The following is a 19,939-nucleotide window of genomic DNA, read 5'->3' on the forward strand; positions in this document are numbered from 1 at the left end:
ATATTAATTGTTTTATACTTTGTTACCTCTCTCTCTCTTGGAGACACCTTTATGCAATGAAACTAAGATAGTTCCATTGCATAAAGATTGAACAAAATCTCTAAGCCAGAGCTGAGACTTAGATTGAAGAACTTCATCAGAGGCAATGCTAATTCTCTTGCACTTTCATACAGTACACAGGCTGAAATACCATCCAGTCCCACTGCTGTGTTCCCATTCATATTTTCCAATATGCTGAACACCTGCTCTTCATTTACCTCAACTTTGATATTCGTCTCTGTCACATACACTTTTTCAAAACGATCACTCAGCAACTCAGCTATTTCTTTTGCTTCTGTCACCTTCCTACCATGAGCATTGTTTAAAGTCATCCTACAGTAGTCATTTTTCCTCTTGCTGTATAGCAAAAAAAACTCATTTTGGTTTAATTTGGCCTGCTGAGCTAATTTTCTCTCATAATCTGATTTGATCTTTCTTACCAAAAAATTCATCCTTCTTGTTTGCACTTTGTACTGTTCATGAGTATGCTGATCACCTTTTTCTTTATATTCCTTCCACAGTGTTTTCTTTTTGTGCAGCTCTTGCTTTATGTACCACTGTCTCTACTCATCCACTTAATTCCCATGTAGTTTATCTTCCTGACCTTGGATATGCAGTCTGATACTACTTCTCTCAAACAATCTCTGACCATTTCCCATACACACTTCCATAATAATTGTTTGACATTCACTCATTGTGCTAATGTGCTGATACATGACATCTACATCTTCCTGTGGATCCCCTGCTCTATAGCAGCGCTCAACAATATATTTTGTCCTATTGGCCTCTTTCTCAGACCAGACATCCTCAAATGAACCATTTCCCTCAGACCTACTTTTATTGTTTATAATTCTTCATTTATCATCAGCAATATCCCACTGTGCTCTTCCCTCTATCCTCCCTGAAAATACAATACCCTTTACATTCTATCTCTGTATCTATATCATTTTATTTTCTGTCAATCAGGTCTCACTGCTTCCCGTAATTTTTGGCCAAGTCGAGCTGACCAATGCCAAAAACTCCTCTCTCTCATTCCTAATACTTCTTGCATTCATGTAAATGCATTTCAACATCCCCTTGTACCCACAATTACCCTTGTGTAATGTCATTGCCAACTCATTCAAATCAGAAACCTGGGAAATCACATTCAACATTACATAATCATTTCTGTACACATGCTCATTTATCACAGGGATGGCTAGATACATGCCTGATTGCATCCTCCCTGATATCTCTAGTTTCCCTGGTTTTGTACTTCCACACTCTCACTAAACAAAACTTTCTCTAAACATATAACTCCAATACCATTTAAATGTAGTCCATCAGATATATGTAAGTCCTTTTGCCCATCAAATTCACTCCATATGTCAATAAACTGCACACACCATTCCTCCTGCACAATCTTTTCATGGACTCATTAGCAACCATGGCCCCTCTTCTCAACTTTTTACAATCATACTGAGGCAGCAGACTCACAATTTTTACTACCTTACTCTTCATTTTTGCTTCTTGCAACAACTCTTATATCTTCTCTCATTATATATATATTTCTTCCCTTTCAAATCATTTGTTCCTGCCATAACAATCATCTCTTTCACTTCTCCCATCTGCAAACTAACAGCATCATTACCATCCTTTATTTCTGTACCTGGAAAACAAATACTTTATCCTTATTTGCAGTTTTTTGCACTTTCATACTTTCTGAATTTACATTTTCTTTCATTCTCCAACCTGCTGTAATGCACAACAGTCATTTCTTCAGTCACTCCAGTTTCTGTTTTGTCCTGTGAAGAATGCAACGTTTCCATTTCATTCTTCATAGGACAACACTACTACTCCTTACCATCACTTCATCAGCCACTTATTTCACACTCTCATTTCAAGCACTATTATTATTATTCAGGCCTCCATGGAGTCAAAAGACTCATCGTGGGAGGTCCTTCCTAAGAAACACAAAGTCTATCAAGACCCATCGAGGGGAGGTCCCTCCCCCCCAAGAAACACAAAGTGTATCATACCACTCCTTAAACTCATTGACTGTTCTCGCTCTCACCACTCCATCAGGCAATGCATTCCATGGTTCAACCACCCTCCATGCAAAGAAACCAATCCTCACCATCTTGCTCACAGTTTCCTTTTGTAACTTCCAGGTATGGCCTCTTGTCATCACTCCTTCCCGCTGTTCAACCAAGTGAAATACCTCCCCAGTGTCAGCCCTGTAACCACCTCTCAACAGTTTAAAAGACTCAATCATATCACCTCTCCTTCTTTTATCCACCAAATTCTGCAGTCCGCATTCCCTCAGCCGATCCTCATAACTATCATTGTACAGTCCTGAAACCATCTTTGTTATCTGCCTTTGTACCCTTTCCACAGTTAATTTATTCCCTTCAACTCCTGGGGACTAAATATGAGAACAATAGTCTAAGTGTGGTCTGATCAAGGTCTTATACAACGGAATGATAACTGTTTTATCTCTGCAGGTCAGCGTCCTTCTCATTATTGCAGCAATCCTCTGTGTTACCTTCACCAACTTTGCAATATATCCCCTAAATTTCAGGTTTCTATCAATCATCAACCCCAGATCTCTTGTCTCCCCTACTTCCTTCAGAATAACTCCTCCCATAGAGTATGCAGTGTCCCATCGATGTTTCCCAAACCTCAAGACCTTACATTTTGCTGCATTAAACCGATACCCCCATTCATTTATCCATCTATCTAGCTTATTCAAATCCTCTTGCAGGGCTGCCGCATCTGCACTATTACTAATAATCCTTCCCAGCTTTGCATCATCCACAAACAACTGAATATCCCTTTGCAATCCACTGACAATGTCATTGATATAAAGATTAAACAATATAGGTCCCAGTACTGAGCCCTGTGGGACCCCACCTATAACCCTCTGCTTCCTTGAAACTGACCTACCATACACAACTCTCTGATACCTATCAGACAGCCAATCCTGAATCCAGTTGACCAATCTGACATCCAAACCCATGTGCTGGAACCTGAATATCAGGTTATCATGTGGCCTGTCAAATGCCTTTGCTATGTCTAAGAAAATGACAGTATATGCCTTTCTCTCATCTAATGCTCTTGCAATTTTATCATAAAAGGCTAGCATATTGCTAAAACAAGAGTGCCCCTTCACAAATCCATGTTGACTCTCACAGATAACATTGCCCTTATCTGCCCAATGCTGTATAAGGTCCTTCACTACTTTCTCCAAGATCTTACTAACTACTGATGACACACAAATTGCCTTATAATTACACACTTCCAGTCTGCTACCACTCTGATGCAATGGCACTATCTTACCTTCCTTCCATTCCATGAGCACCTTTCCCGCAGCCAGACTTTCATTGAAAAGCCAGGTCAAAGGCACTGTCAGTTCCCTAGCACATTCTCTCAAAATTCGTGGTGAAATACCATCCAGTCCCACAGCTTTACTGACATCCAGAGTACTCAGTATTTGAAACACGCTCTCCTCCTGTACCTCTAAACCTCGAACCTGCCCAATCCCTCTAGCATTAAAACTGACTCCAGGATGAAATACTCCAGTAAAGTGTTTATTTAGCAATTCCACTATGTCCTCTGCATCAATCACTCTATTCCCATTTTTATCACACAATATCATTCTTCCACAGTCATTTCTCCTCCTACTGGCCACATATCTAAAAAATTCCCTAGGATTTTCTTTGGATCTTAGGGCTAATCTCCTCTCATATTCCAGTTTCATTTTCCTTACCATACTAGTCACTTTTCTGGCCTGTGTCTTATACTCTTCATGCATCTTCTCTTCACCTGTCTCCTTATATCTCTTCCATAGCCTCTTTTTCGCATGCAATTCCTATTTAATATTGTTTGTCATCCACTTTACTCCAAATTGTGTCCACTTGTTCACTCGTGGTATACAACTTACCATTGCTGCTAACAAATATTCTTTCATAATTTCCCATGTGCTAATGATGTCCCAACCTTCCAATTCCTCCCTCCATGAAACTTCTCCAAGTTGACGTCTAAGACTATTATAATCTCCTGCCTTATAATTCCATATACGTTCCCGTCTCTTTGATACTCCTGCATGTCTACTCATTTTCCAAGTCAAAACCATACGGTCACTCTCTCCAACTGGTGGGAGAGATGTCATCTCAGTTATTATCAACTCTTCTGATGCTATAACTAAATCCAAAACTCTTGAACCTCTTGTTCCCTCTATTACATGTTGCCTAAGACATTTGTCCCTCAAGAATTCTAGAAATTCCATTCCTTTATTGCTACATGCATCTTCCTCTCCTCAATTTATACTACTGTAGTTAAAATCTTCCATATCAATCATTCTTCTTGCACTTGGCAAACTCAACTGTCTAAACATTTCCTGGTCCTCAATATCATTCACTACTTCCACATTCACAAGACCACTTTTACTATCTTTCCTTACATCATTAACATTTGTTAATTCATTTTCCCATTTTGTATACAACTGACATTTCCTCCTCTGGCATGGCACACAAAACATTTATGACAATTTCTCTCCATTCACACTTTCTTACCACAAGCCCATTTACTCTTGACATATGCTAGATGGCTTTATACTATTGTGTTATGCATATAGGTAATAACATTTTGTCACTTTAATATTATTTGAAAATGTAATATCACTATCCCAATACACAGTACTAATGTACTATAGGTTGATCAACCACCTTCTCATGTATGGGCTCAACATAAAAAAAAAAAAATCCTCTCTCTTATAATGATTTTAGTGATATATATTTTGAAGTTAAGTGAAATCTCAATGGGAGTATGATAATAATAATTTTAAATTAAAAAAAAAATTATAAGCAATTATTTAATTAAATTTGCAATTTCTTGTAGCCATTTTGTGCATTGATTTCTAAGAAGGGAAAAAATTCACTTTAAAGAAATTTGTTGTTCATGTTTCTGTTTTATAGAGCATTGTTAATTTTGAAGATTCCTCTTTGATGGTAGGAGGACAAAAAGGAGAACGTATTCCATTTCTTAATACTCGTGACATCATGATTTTGGCAAGGCGCAGCAATCGTCCCGCATTTGAAAGTCACTCACCAGGATCATTTTTCTAGAATAATAAGTTCTGTAAGAAATGTCTGTGGTCAGAGCTCTACAGAAATATAAATGTTATATAAGGTTATATGTCAAAAGGAAAAAAGTTTCCATAATCCATAGGTTTTTGCACGTTCTTGAATGAATCCTAAACTAGAAATATCTGACATTGCTAATTATTACGTTTATATTATTATGTTTTGTAAAAGTGATCATTATCGTATCAGTAAAATATCACATCTTTCATTAAAAATAAATTAAGATATATATATATATATATGAGGAAAAAGAAGTAATATATATATAGAGAGAGAGACCTAATTTATCTATATATAGTGAAATCTGTCTTCGAGGCTACCTCCATCCATCCGCTGATGAATGGATGTCTCATTAGCCATGAATTTATTTATGATTTTATTTAGCATAAGTATAATATTAACTCTATCTTCATTTAACACACCTGTTCAAAGGAATCTTTATTATTATTATTGTCTGATTAATATCTTGACTAGACATTTTAGTATTTCCGATTTTAGTCCATTTTATGAAGAGCACATTGCAAAAAAATACTACTTTAAACCTGAATGATTAAGAATATGATAATTTTCATTATGTCCCATAAATTCAGAATCACAATAGTTGCTTTTTGCTGAATCGGAAAGAATGGTCTCATACAGTGAGTCCTCAGACTTCATGGATGTGTCATGTATTAATCATAATAATAATAATAAATTTCATTCTTATTTTCATCCTTATTTTACACAAGCACAAGCAAATGAAAATGCTGTTTGCATGAAATATCTTCATAAGTGTTCTACTTATATAGATAGATCAGATGATGATTATTAATTAACTTAAGGAATTCACAACGTACAATAAAATATAAATTAAATTAAACTTTAATATATATTTCCTTCAGTCCAATGGCCAAGAATACCTACGTAGCCGACTAGGGGGCACCATCAGGACTTTTAGGAGAAACAATAGCTTCTGCACTTCATCCTCATTTACTGTGTATAGCGCCTGCGTGTACGTGTCTTTATTTTAAGTTCCTTTGAAGATGGCAACGTGATGTTGCCGAAATATTGGAAATATATATTAAAGTTTAATTTAATTTATATTCTATTGTACGTCATGAATTCCTTAAGTTAATTAATAATCGTGTATAATCAACATATAAGCCTTTCTACGAGATCAGATGATGCACATCATGTTGCTCTTTATGTACTCCATAATGCATGGCACAACAACAATTAGCAAAACAAGTGTTCTCTGCCAGGTTGGCAGCAAAACGACCCAGAGGAAGACCAAGATATAGGTGGATTGATTCGGTACAAAGTGCTTTAGACGATAGAAATATAAGATCTGATAATGTTGGAGTGTTGACAAGTAACAGACTGATTTGGAGGAAAATTGTAGATAGGAAATTAATAATGATGTAATTTTTTTCATGTAGTACTATCATATCCTGTACACCCCTTGAGGGTACATGGCAGGAATTTGATGATGATGATGCATGGCACATGTCCTGCCCTTCTTGGGTGTATATAATAGCATGCAGTGGTGTAGTTAGGGGGGGGGGGGGGGCAGAGGGGGAAGTCCGATCCAGTTGCATTTTGAACCTTTTGAACTTTTGTAGTTAATTCTAAAATACAGTCTCGAGAACTCAGTTCCAAACATTGTAATACTACTGTGAATTTTCCTCACAATTGCTGTAAGTGTTGCTAGTTGTGAGAGGAGTTTTTCTAAATAAGATTGATTCAGAATTACCTACATTACTATGAAATAGACTTTGCCAATGTCATCGACGATTTTGTTAACAGAAAATCAAGAAAAATAACATTTTAGAATGTTGAAATTAAAGTTTTACTTCAAAAATAAACATAGTGTTTTAATTTATTTCCCTATACGTCATTTTGACTTTTTGTAGTATTTTTGGTGTGTATTGAGAGGGGCAGCAAACTCAGAGACTGCCCAGAGTGGCAAAAGCTCTAGCTACACCACTGATGGTTTGCATTTTGATGAGAGTTACTATCCAGCCTGGATTTCACCTTTATTGAGCTATTATCAATAGAAACTAAATCTGTGGAGATACATCTAACAAAACAGTGTGCTATATGGGGACACGTCATTTTGCTACTTATGTATTAGAAATATAGCTGCCATCAGGATAGCTAGTCTAGTAGGCTGAGCAGATAATATATTTCCTCATCTAAAAACAGGCTGTGGGTTTAAATCTCACTTTAGGCATGGATATTTGTGGTTGTCTTTTTTGTGGTAGATGAGTCTTTACACCCAACATGAGACCACCATCCTGTTTATTGGAGGTTTGATATGGCTTGATAAAGTACCACATCGGGTCCCTAGAGCAGGAAAATTGGATTGTCTAGGCTTAGCTAACCCACAGTAGTAGTTTAATATACAGCTGGCAACTTTCATGAGTGGAACTCACAGTCACATAAATCCATCATCTAGCTCCCACTGATGAGAACTGAATTGAATAAAAATGGTGTGTCAAAGGAATCTTGATACACCATTTGGCTTTTACATTTCAGATGATCTAACCTGATGATTGAATTAGATCATCATGACAGAGATACTTAATGTTTGAAGCACTTGAAACCAAGTGGTGAATTTTATCCTAATACATGATATTATACACATCCAAGAAGAGTGTTATGCATTATGGTATACACAAGGGCTACTTGATGTGAAGTCAGCTGTTTTCTATATATAAATAGCATAGTTGAAAACCATTTCCGGATAAAATAGAAATGAAAGCAAAATGAAAAGAAGAATGTAATTTCTATTAAAGTCCAATATACAGTTATTGATGAAATACAGAAAAATATAAACAAAGAAATTGCAAATCTTGAATTTTCTATATTAAGTGTTGGAATTTTTTATTTACCCATGAAAGCAACACAACATGTGAGCAGTGAAATGAACACTAGTTTGAACATAACTGTTGTTAATATACAAGCATTGCTACATTATTGGAAATGCATTTTTCAATATCAGGGACTAAAATATGATTTCATTCGCTATTCATGTTTAGTGTTACATTTGCATCTTCTTCGCTACTGCTTCTCCCTATCCTGGAAACTCATGCAACATCACCATCATTTTTACTACTGATATATCAAGAATATAGAACCAGAATAACTCATCCTAGATAAAAAAAAAAATTCCAACACAGATAGGAAATGAATAATGATTTTGAACAACAATTTTTCTTTACACATTTTCTGGAATAATCCTCTCCTTCTCTTTCAAGATATCTCCCCCCCCCCCAACACAGTTTGCTGGCTTCTTTGAAGCAGCCATCTCAGTATACAGGCTATCTTTGACTATCCCTATTCCCATCTCTCCTCAATTTTATCAATAGTTGATATCGAGAGGGCTGGGATGAATGTGTTCAATTAAAAGTCTCTTTGCAAAATCAGGTGATATTCTGTCAAATGCCTTTGTGTAAGCATGTCCTCCATCCAATACAGTTACCACCCCACACCAGTCCTTGAATGCTTAAAAAAAAAAAAAACTGATGAAGGAACAGCACTTTGTTTAGTTAACTGGTATGCAAAATCATTTTCCATCATGACTGGTTAATTGAGAGATTACTGTACTTTTTTTCCTTTTTTTTTGCTGTACTTAACAAATAACTTTCTAAAATTAGGAAAATTTTAAAAGTTCTATGAACGCCCATTATATGATGATTTTGCTTATTTCATTAGGACTGTCTAAATATAAACAGGAGAGTTACCTGTTGGTAGTTCTCTATTGTATTTCTGTAGGGCTCAATTAAATATCATCAGTGATGTTCACTGAAAACAAACTGTGATATTAGCAAAGATCTTTCAAACAAGATAATTAGGTAAAAAAAAATTCTTTTAATAGATAATGGATGCTTTACCTGAATATCATTCTTGTCTTTATTGGCCGCCTGTTAATATTGTAATTGTTTTGATGTAAATTCAAATGTTTAACATATTTGGTATGGCAGTGATAATACCAATCTATAAGTTAGTAATGTTCATATATTATCACCATATAAAACAATATATATTTCTTTATATTGCTTCTTGCATTTTTAGCTTACTGTATAGTGTTTATATCTATGCAATTACTGTATAAATAATAATTTGTCCATGTTATCTTGATACCCAAATTTATTAATGAATAAAATAACATTCTGACAACAAGTGACCTTGGTGGTTGAACATCGTTTAACATATACTGCAGTTACTACTAGTTAGTGGTAAAATGAAACAAATACACATAAATATATTAAGCTATGTTTGTTATTTATTCTATAAACTAACATAATTTAATAAAGCTGTGCAAAAATGTCATTTATGGGAATTAGTCATCCAGGCCCATATACTATTTCTTTTCCACAAATTTTTTTTTTATGTTCATTTGATTCAGTCTTATTTTCCTGTACTAATAATGGGTGCAACAAATCAGAAAATAATACACAAGGTACTACCCAAAAGTTTAGGGAATTTGACCATTTAAAAAAAAACACAAAAAAAAAATTACTCAACCTAACTCTTAGTTTCCGCTGTCTCTTTTGAAATGAAGAACTGAGTCATTGTTCTTCCATTTGTCTGGACATTTGCACTGGATGATCTCCCTTAGCCACTTCAAAACCTGCAAAATTTGATGAAGATTCTTTGCTCCTTAAAATCTGCAATATCAGATTTAAAAAGAAAATTGCTGAACCATTAAAACACGACATTACAAAACTGCAAGAAGGCAGCTGCTTAGCTTGCTGGCTGTTGGCATGCTGATTCACAAAGGGCGTGCTGATACTGCTCACCACTTATATCAATGGAAGACTGTACAACAATCAGTTTGCATGCATTACTCAAATTCCCTCTTGAACTTCTGGGTAGCAGTTCATATACTTCCTACCAAAATTTGCACACTGTATAGTATGCAAATTTTAAAGTCTGCAACACAGTTCAGTGATTCACATAGATACACAGATTAGATATTCATATAGACACAGTGATTCACATAGAATCTTATATGCCAAATAATGTGAGGGACAACACAGTGGATTATGGAAATGATATAAAGAACACTGACATGTAGAAGTAAAGGATGTTTTAATTCCATTGTACAAGCCTTTGATCAGGCCACATGTGGATTACTGTGCACAGATTTGGTTGCAGGGTTTCAAAACAATGACAAGGTGTTGGAGAGGGTCCAGAGACAATTGACTAAGTTGGTTTACATTTTCTGGAATGTGGAATATGAGGACAGATTAAGAAAAAGAGAGAATGCAAATTACAGCCTAATGGATAGAAGGAAGATTGGAGACATGACTGACACGTTAAGTTGGTAAGGGATAATTACCAGATTAGTGTGGATATTTTTCACAGAATATCTGGAGACAAGGGGAGAGTGAGAGGCCATTCCTGGAAGCTATATAAGGTGGGTGTGAGCAAGAGGATGAGGAGTAGATATTTTGCATGGAGAGTGGTGGGTGATTAGAATGCATTGCCTGAGAGTGTGGTGAGTGCAGGGACAGTAAATGCATTTTAGTTGAGGTACAATTAGCAGTGCATGTGAGAGTGGGACCTCCCACAATGAGTCTCCAGACTCCATTGAGGTCTGTTGATAATAATAATAACAATAATAATGAACTTGCAGAAAGATTTAACAGTGTTTTAGAGAGGAATGAGAGGTATAATTGAGGGAAATATAATCAAGTCACCCTCCTGCCCTGTTCTTTGTATTCCTCATAATCCTCTTTAACTCTGTATTGCATGCTTCCTTGTCACAGTGGTGAATGGATTGTCAGAGGCAGTTGTAAGTGCTTCATCCATTTCACACCTAGTTTATTTAACCTTTTGACCTTTGGAATACACTTAGATATTGCTTCTACTAGATAGTTCTTGAATATCACACAAGCAGCATTGATCATTTCACCCACCTCTTCATTCCATGCTACAGATGCAAGCTGTCTCATGAGCTTCTCATAATCACCAGCCTTGCAGTTCCCTATACATCCTTTCCTCACAGAAGTCCTCAGATGGTTTCAACTCTCACCAGCTGAAGGGAGATTTGACCCCTCATTTATAATAACATGCTCTGATGAAATGATCAAATCCAAAACTCACAATCCTCTTGTGCCTGCTGTTACATACTGCCTGAGATAGTTGTCACTCAAAAACTTCTGTGAGATAGAGTTGAAAAGGATGAAATACTTCATTGGATATTAGCAAGCAAATGGGAAAAGGGTTTGGTATTTGAATTGCAGCAATATAGATTAGGATGATGAGATTCAAATATCAAACCCTTTTCCCACTTGCTTGCTAATACATCCAATGAAGTATTTCATCCTTTTCAACTCTATCTCACATCATACCCCTCAAAAGCACTATTTCCCCCTGTTGCATCTCTAACTTGTATTATTATTATTTGACACCTCCAGGAAGTCCAAGACTCATCGAGGGAGATATCTACTCTACAACTCTCCATCTCCACTACTCAACCTGATCCACCTGTCATCCAATAATCGGCAATCACCAATATAAACCAACACCATCTACTGTCAGCCACTAGTATTTTCACAAACATCCATGCCCACAGTGGGATTCGAACCCACAGCCTTTTTGGCTGGAGAGCGGATATGCTAACCACTCAGCCAACCAGACCAGCATGTATGGACATGACGTTTTTTTATCATCAATAGCACTCATCACCTCAAGATTTCTTATTTCCATTTTCAACAATATATTCCCACCAAGAGTAAATCCTACATCCCGTCTTTGTATTCCAAATTTTAAAACCTTATATTTCGCAACATTGAACTGGTATCCTCATTCCCATGTCCATTCACTCAATCTGTTCACGTCTTGTTGTAAGGCAATAACCATTTGGTGGCTTTACAATAAATATACAAGTTATTAAAGGGATTTTATAGGATTGACACAGAATTTTTTCAATACACGGCAGGAAGGGAGATAATAGAGGGGCCTGGAAAGTTGTGCAGGAGTGTGCTTAGTATGGGTGTGAGAACTGTATTTTTTTTGCTTAGAAAGTGGTGAATGGACAGAATGGATTGTCAGAGGCAGTTGTAAGTGCTTCAGGTGTGAAGGAATGAGTTCGAGGAATGTATGATGAGTATGGTATGAATAATGAATGATATATTCACGTAAACACAAGAAAGATATTTATTTAACCAAATATTTCGGTCTGGAAATAGCAGACCATCTTCAGTGGTATTACAAGAGCAGTTTAAAAAAAAAAAATACAAGCTAGAATCCTAACAATAGATCATTAAAAATAGAACACGGTGCGTGATGTTATATCACTAAGTATGAAACGGAATATTTTGAAGTAGAGACATGATTGAAAAAAAAATAATTAAAAAAAAAAAAAGAAATATTTGGTTAAATATCTTTCTTGTGTTTACGTGAATATATCATTCAATCTTATGTCACAAGTATCCTTAAAACAGCAAATGGTATGAATAATGTTTAGTATGGGTCTTCTATGATGAGTCTGACTCCATGGTGATGCCTAAGAAAATATAAAAATATTATTATTTTCCTTATTAAGCTACAGTTGGCCATTTGGGATTTGTCATCATTTTCCTGATGTGAAAAATTGCAGAGTTTGTAAATCTGTGAACAATGGATTTGATGTTTATAATTTTGGGTGGTCACACATCCAACAAAGCCACTAAACTGTGTTTCTGGAAATTATTTGAACAATCAATTTGAAATTCAAAATTTATTTGCAAACAAAGAAAACTATTTATTAAAAACTATTTTTTACAAAATATTTTTAATGGGATTATTAAAAATAAATGAAGTGAAATATATTTCAACCATTGGACTAAATCAAGATGTATTGGAAAATACTTTTTGACAGACATGAGGCCTTGCTCCTTTTTGTTCTCTGTGAAATAGAGCTAAGGACTGAAACAAAATCTGATTTCTAACATTAGGTTCAAATGCATCTTCTATCATGAAGGAATAAGACAGTATTAATTCTTAACAGTTGATTTACACTGATTGTCCCTTTATTAAGAACATTTCCCCATTTTCCTGAATGGGGTTGTGTTCCTAATAAAGTGGCCACTTGGTTGTATTTCATTTAAATAGACTTTTTAATAATGAAAAACTTAAGAATGACATCAACAAAATATAAACATAACACAACGTAAACAGTCTTATGAGAAGTTGTGTATTATCCATTTTTCATTTTGGAAATTATGGATTCTACAACTGTGTTAAAATAACTCTTTTTATTATCCCGACGTTTCGATCTTCATATCAAGATCATCATCTGGAGCATACATAAATATACAAGACAAGCTGCATTACATTTCAAATCATAAGCTAGAGAAACAATGATTTGATCATATGCTACTCACTGGCATAACTTCTAGTAAAAAAAAAAAAAAAATTCTAATTCCGATCAGACAAAAAGAACATAAATGACACATCAAATATAATAATTATGGTGAAGCTGGCCTTTCTGATCATGCCCTGAACACCTTACATAGAATTGACTGGAAAAACACTAGTTGTCTACATCACACCAAAACATGGTATGAACGCAAATTTAAGGAAGCTTGTGAGATCATTATCAACCACCTCAATCTAAACAATAATGATGGTTCTAAAAATCTCATACATATGGATGGCATATATTCATCCCACAAATCTTTCCTCTCTAAGAACAACCATAAACAGGACTGTATAAAATCTGGGATCCTAAATCTAAAATAACTTTAATACTAAAAAATAGGACATCACTGTTAAAGAAAAAAAATCTATAAGAAAGAATGTTTATTCATGTTGTGATTTATAAATATTTTTTTTTTTAAAATCAAAAATAACAATTGTAATAATAGAAATAGAACATCACTGTTATTGAAAGGAAAACCATCTGTAAGCAAGAATGTTTATTCATGTAATCATAAATTAAATCTAGCTTGATGTAATTTTTTTTATAAAAAAAAAAAAAAAAAAAAAAATCCGCTAACGCCTTTTTTATTCCCGTATATACGGGAGTAGGCGAGGCCATTTAGCCCTATCTAACTTTTGGAGACTGAGTGGGCAGTTCAATCTCCACTGGTACCCAATCAGAGACAGATGGCCCAAGGCTATCACTAATTAAGCGGTACGCAGTGAAGAGAGACGGCTCAAATGTGCCGCCATCTCGTGGTCTCTAACCCTAACACAATATATTTTAATGTCTGAAATAATGTGGGTTCTACGGTCGATTTTCTTGAGTTTACAGGACGAAAAACCCGAGTTTCCGGGAGGAAAAACCTGCTTGCCCGTGCCAGAGATCGACTAACTCGGGAACCGGTCGAAAAAAGGCTTAGAAAAATTTCCTCTAGTCGCCGACTAGACTCGAAACCAAGACTTCCTTCGTGCGGCCTAGCGCGATGGTGTGCAAACGCCACATCCACTGAGCTACACAGGCTCTCCTTGCTCCTTGCTCTCATTGTTTCTCTAGCTTACAGTTTGAAATGTAACGCAGCTTGTCTTGTATATTTATGTATGCTCCAGATGAAGATCGAAACGTCGGGATAATAAAAAGAGTTATTTTAACATGGTTGTAGAATCCATAATTTCAAAAATGAATGCTTATCACCATGTAACACTAAAAGAAAGGATTGTGTATTGTCCTCCTCACAGGTTCAAGAACCTAGTAAGATGCATACACACACACACATATATAAAAAACTTTCATGTGCAAAATAACATATTACAAGTTTACAAACTCTTCAACTTCCCCAACTTTTGATTTGCACTATCATTTCTGATGCTGAAAAGTTGTAATAGGTAAACATTCTTTCCAAAGCTGGCCTTTTATGTTCTTCTGAGGAGTAATTGCAGACAGTAAAACTTAGGAAGCTTGGTTCGCTTTATACAATTGGAATAAAATAAGCAGTGTGATTTTCATTAACACTGTTATCCTAGTGTTTGTGATTTCACTGTCAAAGAAAGCTTTTTCACATTGTTAAAATTAAGCTTAGTTGTAACTAAACAAAAAATCTTTTCTAGATACACCATTTTATTACTTGAGTATGGAAAATTATTTCTATTTAACCTCAGTACCTTCCTTCGTCTAGCTCCCATAGATGAGAATAAGATAAGTCATAAACTGATCTGGGTAGTGACACCTTCCATAATACATAGCAATATACATTTCTGAAAGGACATGATGTGCATTATGGGATAGCAAGGCAACTGATATGGAGTTAACATCCTCTATAGTACGCCCACAGATACAAGACCTTCGACACTTCTGCGCATGTCAAAAGAAGGAGAATCCATTCTGATAATAAGGTAATTAATTCGTATTGTGGAATGAGTGTTTATTATTAGATTCTACGCATGTCAAAAGAAGGAGAATCCATTCCGATAATAGGGTAATTAATTCGTATTGTGGAATGAGTGTTTATTATTAGATGTTGGAAATTTAACTTTTTTTATGATCATTGTAGTTTTTAAAGTGGTAACTATTTCTTGTATTTACATATAAAGCACATGATTTCATGTGTTGGTGACCAATTCGTACATCGCCTTATTTCTTTCTCCCCTTCAATATGAATTGACTTTTCTTGCAGTGTGCTAACGATATCTCTCGTGTATGTGGTCGGACTATATCTACAAGTAGCCTAGTGAAGATGTTTCATGCATCTACTTTGTTTATGCTTGGATAAAGATTTAAAACCAGAATATGATTTCTTGTCCTGTCTATTATAAATTATTCTACTGTTAGGTTTGCAATAATAGGAAAAAACACCAATAATGATATATTATTTTTATTATTATTATTATTATAAAAACCTCCATGGAGTCAAAGACTCATCGTGGGAGGTCCACTGTTATACACACAGCTTATCATACTATGCCTTAAATATATTCACTGTCTCTGCACACACCACACTCTCGGGCAAAGCATTCCAATCATTCACCGCTCTCCATGCAAAAAACCTGCTCCTCACTCCCTTGCTCACACCCTCCTTATACAGCTTCCAGGAATGACCTCTTGTTCTCCTGCTATCCTCACCCATTCTGTGCAAAATCTCCCCGACGTTAATCTGGTAATAACCACTCAACAGCTTATATGTCTCAATCGTATCCCCTCTCCTCCTCCTATCCACCAATTTCTGCAAATTGCATTTTGTCAATCTGTCTTCATACTCTACATTCCAGAGACTAGAAACCACCTTAGTCAATCGCCTCTGAACTTTTTCCAACGCAATTTCATCTTTTTGAAAACCAGGTGACCAGATCTGTGCACAGTAATCCATATGTGGCCTGATCAAAGCCTTATACAAAGGAACCATAACATCCTTACTTCTACAAGTCAATGTATTATTTGGAAGAAGGGGGGGATGAAACAGTCCAAGCTACACCCCATCTCATCACACAAAATGTGGATAGGAAAAGTAAAATTTATGAAATTAATAATTTTATAAATTTCACATAAAAATACTAGCATACTATATTAAATTTAAGTTACAGTATTATTCCTAAGCCTCATAGATTAGAAGATTCATCCAGGAGGCAAACTCTCACAGACCACAACATTTTTTTTGGGATTTTGCAAAGGCATTTGACAGGATACCAGATTATAAGCTGATAGTTAAGTTGCAGCACATGTGTTTAGATGTCAGGATAGTGAATTGGATTCAGGATTGACTATCTGATAGCTATCAGAGAGTTGAGTATGGTGGGGCAATATCAAGGAGGCCAAAGGTTACAAGTGAGGTCCCACACGGTTCAGTACCTGTATTGTTTGACCTTTATATCAATGACATTGTCAGTGGATCGCAGGAGGATATTCAGTTGTTTGCAGATGATGTGAAGCTAGGAAGGGTTATTAGTAATACTGCAGATGTGGCAGCCCTGCAAGAGGATTTGAATAAAGTAGACAGATGAATGGGAGTTTCAGTTTAATGCAGCGAAATGTAAGGTCTTGAGGTTTGGGACACATCATTGGGACACTCTGCATACTCTATGAGAGGAGATGAACTGGAGGAAGTAGGAGAAGCAAGACATCTGGAGGTGATTGATAGAAACTTGAAATTTAGGAAACATATTGCAAAGATGGCGGAAACCCAGTGGATTGCTGCAATACTGAGAAGGATGCTGACCTGTAGAGATAAAAGAGTTGCAATTCCATTCTATAAAGCCTAGGATTTGAAAGAGATAAATTAACTGTGGAAAAGGTACAGAGGGGAATAATAAAGATGGCTTCAGGACTGTACAATATTAGTTATGAGGAGAGGCTGAGAGAATGTGGGCTGCAGAGGTTGGTAGATAGAAGGAGAGGTCATATAATTAAGACTATTTAACTGTTGAAAGGTGGTTACAGGGCTGACAATGAAGAGTTCTTTCACTTGGTGGAATAGGGAGAAGGAGCAAGGACAAGGGGCCATCCCTGGAAGTTACAAAAAGAAGCTGTGAGCAAGAGAGTGAGGAGTGGTTTCTTTGCATGGAGGATGGTTGAATCATGGAATGCATTGCCTGATAGAGTGGTGAGAGTACGAATGGTCAATGAATTCAAGGAGTGGTGTGATAGACTGTGTGTTTTCTAGGAAGGGCCTTCCATGATGAGTCTTTTGACTTCGTGGAGGCCTGAATCATAATAATAATATATCATGCCTTGTCTTCAAAATATTTAGCAATGAAGTGCATATACAACCCAATCTATCCCTCATGGAAATTTTTCAAGCCATTTTATGTCTCTGATAAGTAGAGTAGCGTTTCCAAATCAGGTGATAAAATTCATCTCACATTTGAAGACATTCAGAAACCTCCATACCCACAGAGAAACTTGAATCCATGACCTACTGGTTGGAGACAGAAGACACCATCCATTCAGCAAATCAAGATTGTGAACATGGCCTTTATATAGTTTCTAGGATGAAATGTCAAGCTCTGCAAGAACACTTTCCATTAATCTCACCTAGTACTCAATATTTCCAAGATTGAAATCACTCACCCTGCATTTCCTCTAATTATTATTTTTATTTGATACCTCCATGGAGTCCAAAGCCTCATCGAGGGAGGGTACCTACTCTACAACTCTCCGTCTCCACCACTCATCCTCATTCACCCACCATCCACCAACCCATCATCTACACCAATGCCATCTACTGTCCACCACCACCACCACTAGTATTTTCACAGACAATTACAAACATCCATACCCACAGCGGGATTTAAACCCGCAGCCTTTTGGCTGGAGAATGGATACACTAACCACTCGGCCAACCAGGCAGGCAAAAAATGTAATCTTATTATTATTATTACATAACACCTCCAGAGAGTCCAAAAACTCATCGAGGGAAGGCAGGAGGGCACCTACTCCATAACTCTCCATCTCCACCACTTCAGCAACCATAACTACCTTCATCATCTACATCAACACCATCTACCGCTAACCACCACCATCACTAGTATTTTCACAGACAATCACAAACATCCATGGTGGGATTCAAACCCGCATCCTTTTGGCTGGAGAGCATATACGCTGACCACTCGGCCAACCAGGCCAGCAATGTTTCCGTATCACTCAAATATCTAGGCCATCAAATCAGTCTGCGGTAATTAATCCCCTATGCAATGGAACTATCACTCTTTATTCTTACTTGTCAGTGTCCTCATTATGCTAGTGATTTGTTCGGCAAACTTTGCACCTCATGGAATATGAACATTAGTCCCTATGCATAAACACTCTCAGATCCCTCACTTCTTTAACCTTCCTTCAGGAGTTCCTCAAGTATAATGCATCTCATTCCAGCTTTTCTCTCTCTCTCTCTTTCTCTTTTCAAAATGCATGATTTTACACTTAGTAACATGTATCTGATGCAGAGCTTATAGATTTTATCTAAACAAGTTGCCACAAGGTGCTTTGACCTTATTAAATAAAAATCTCTGGATGAGAGTAAGATGTAGAAAGTTTTTTAACTTGGGTATACTATGTTAAAGATACCAAGCAATTTTATAAGCTAGGTTTTAATCCTTTTTTCCCAAGTGAAGCAAACAGACAAATAAATCAAGTTTGCACTTGAATGGAGTTCAAGTCTGAGGCAACTCATAGTAAAGGTGGAGTAAGCTCCGATCACTTTTCTTAGTATTTCCCCCTAGTGCAAAGCACATCATGGTAACTTGTTTAGGTAAAATCTATAAGCTCCGCATCACTTCAACCTTGGCATTTATGGGTCTGGCTCCCACTGAAGAGACCTCAATAAAGGTCGAAACCGGTCTTGGTAGTGGCCCTTGTCTTTAATGCATAGCATCATACATCTCTGCAAGGGGATGTGCTTTGCATTAGGAGGAAATACTAAGGAAAGTGATCGGAGCTTACTCCACCTTTAGTACGAGTTGCCTCAGACTTGAACTACATTCAGGCACAAACTTGACTTTTTGTCTGTTTGCTTCACTTGGGAAAAATGGATTAAAACCTATCTTATAAAATTGCTTGGTATCTTTAGCATTGTATACCCAAGTTAAAAAAACTTTCTACATATATATATACACAGGTATCCCTTGCTTAACGCGGATTTGATTATCGCAGCGAAATAAATTGCGGCAATCCCTTGATATACGCGGCAAGAGTTTTGATTAACGTGCCTTTAAATTTATCACACAAAATCATGCTCACGCACGAGGCTGCTAGCCTCGTCGTCATCCAAATTTTCTTAATGATCTGTGTGAGAATGTGAAAGTTTTATATTTCCTACCAAATACAACATCATTTCTACAACCCATGGATATGGGCGTCATTGCAAATTTCAAAGCCTATTTTCTTACAAAGACAT

At 36.3% G+C, this 19,939-nt stretch overlaps 1 protein-coding gene across 2 annotated transcripts in view; it reads left to right on the top strand.

Moving 5' to 3' along the window:
• LOC150105904 (nuclear receptor-interacting protein 3-like) overlaps positions 1 to 6,671 on the top strand; it is a 108,999-nt gene extending 102,328 nt beyond the window's left edge. For both annotated transcript variants that reach the window (XM_090394399.1, XM_090394398.1), the window contains one exon: positions 4,995 to 6,671. In XM_090394399.1, the coding sequence (XP_090250525.1) occupies positions 4,995 to 5,144 (150 nt within the window). In that variant the 3' untranslated portion in view covers positions 5,145 to 6,671. The remainder of the gene's footprint in view (positions 1 to 4,994) is intronic.
• Positions 6,672 to 19,939: the final 13,268 nt, after the last annotated feature.

This window comes from Typopeltis vanoorti, chromosome 6 (genome assembly GCF_054136105.1).
Source record: "Typopeltis vanoorti isolate ZY-2024b chromosome 6, IOZ_Tvanoo_1.0, whole genome shotgun sequence".
Lineage (NCBI taxonomy): Eukaryota > Metazoa > Arthropoda > Arachnida > Uropygi > Thelyphonidae > Typopeltis > Typopeltis vanoorti.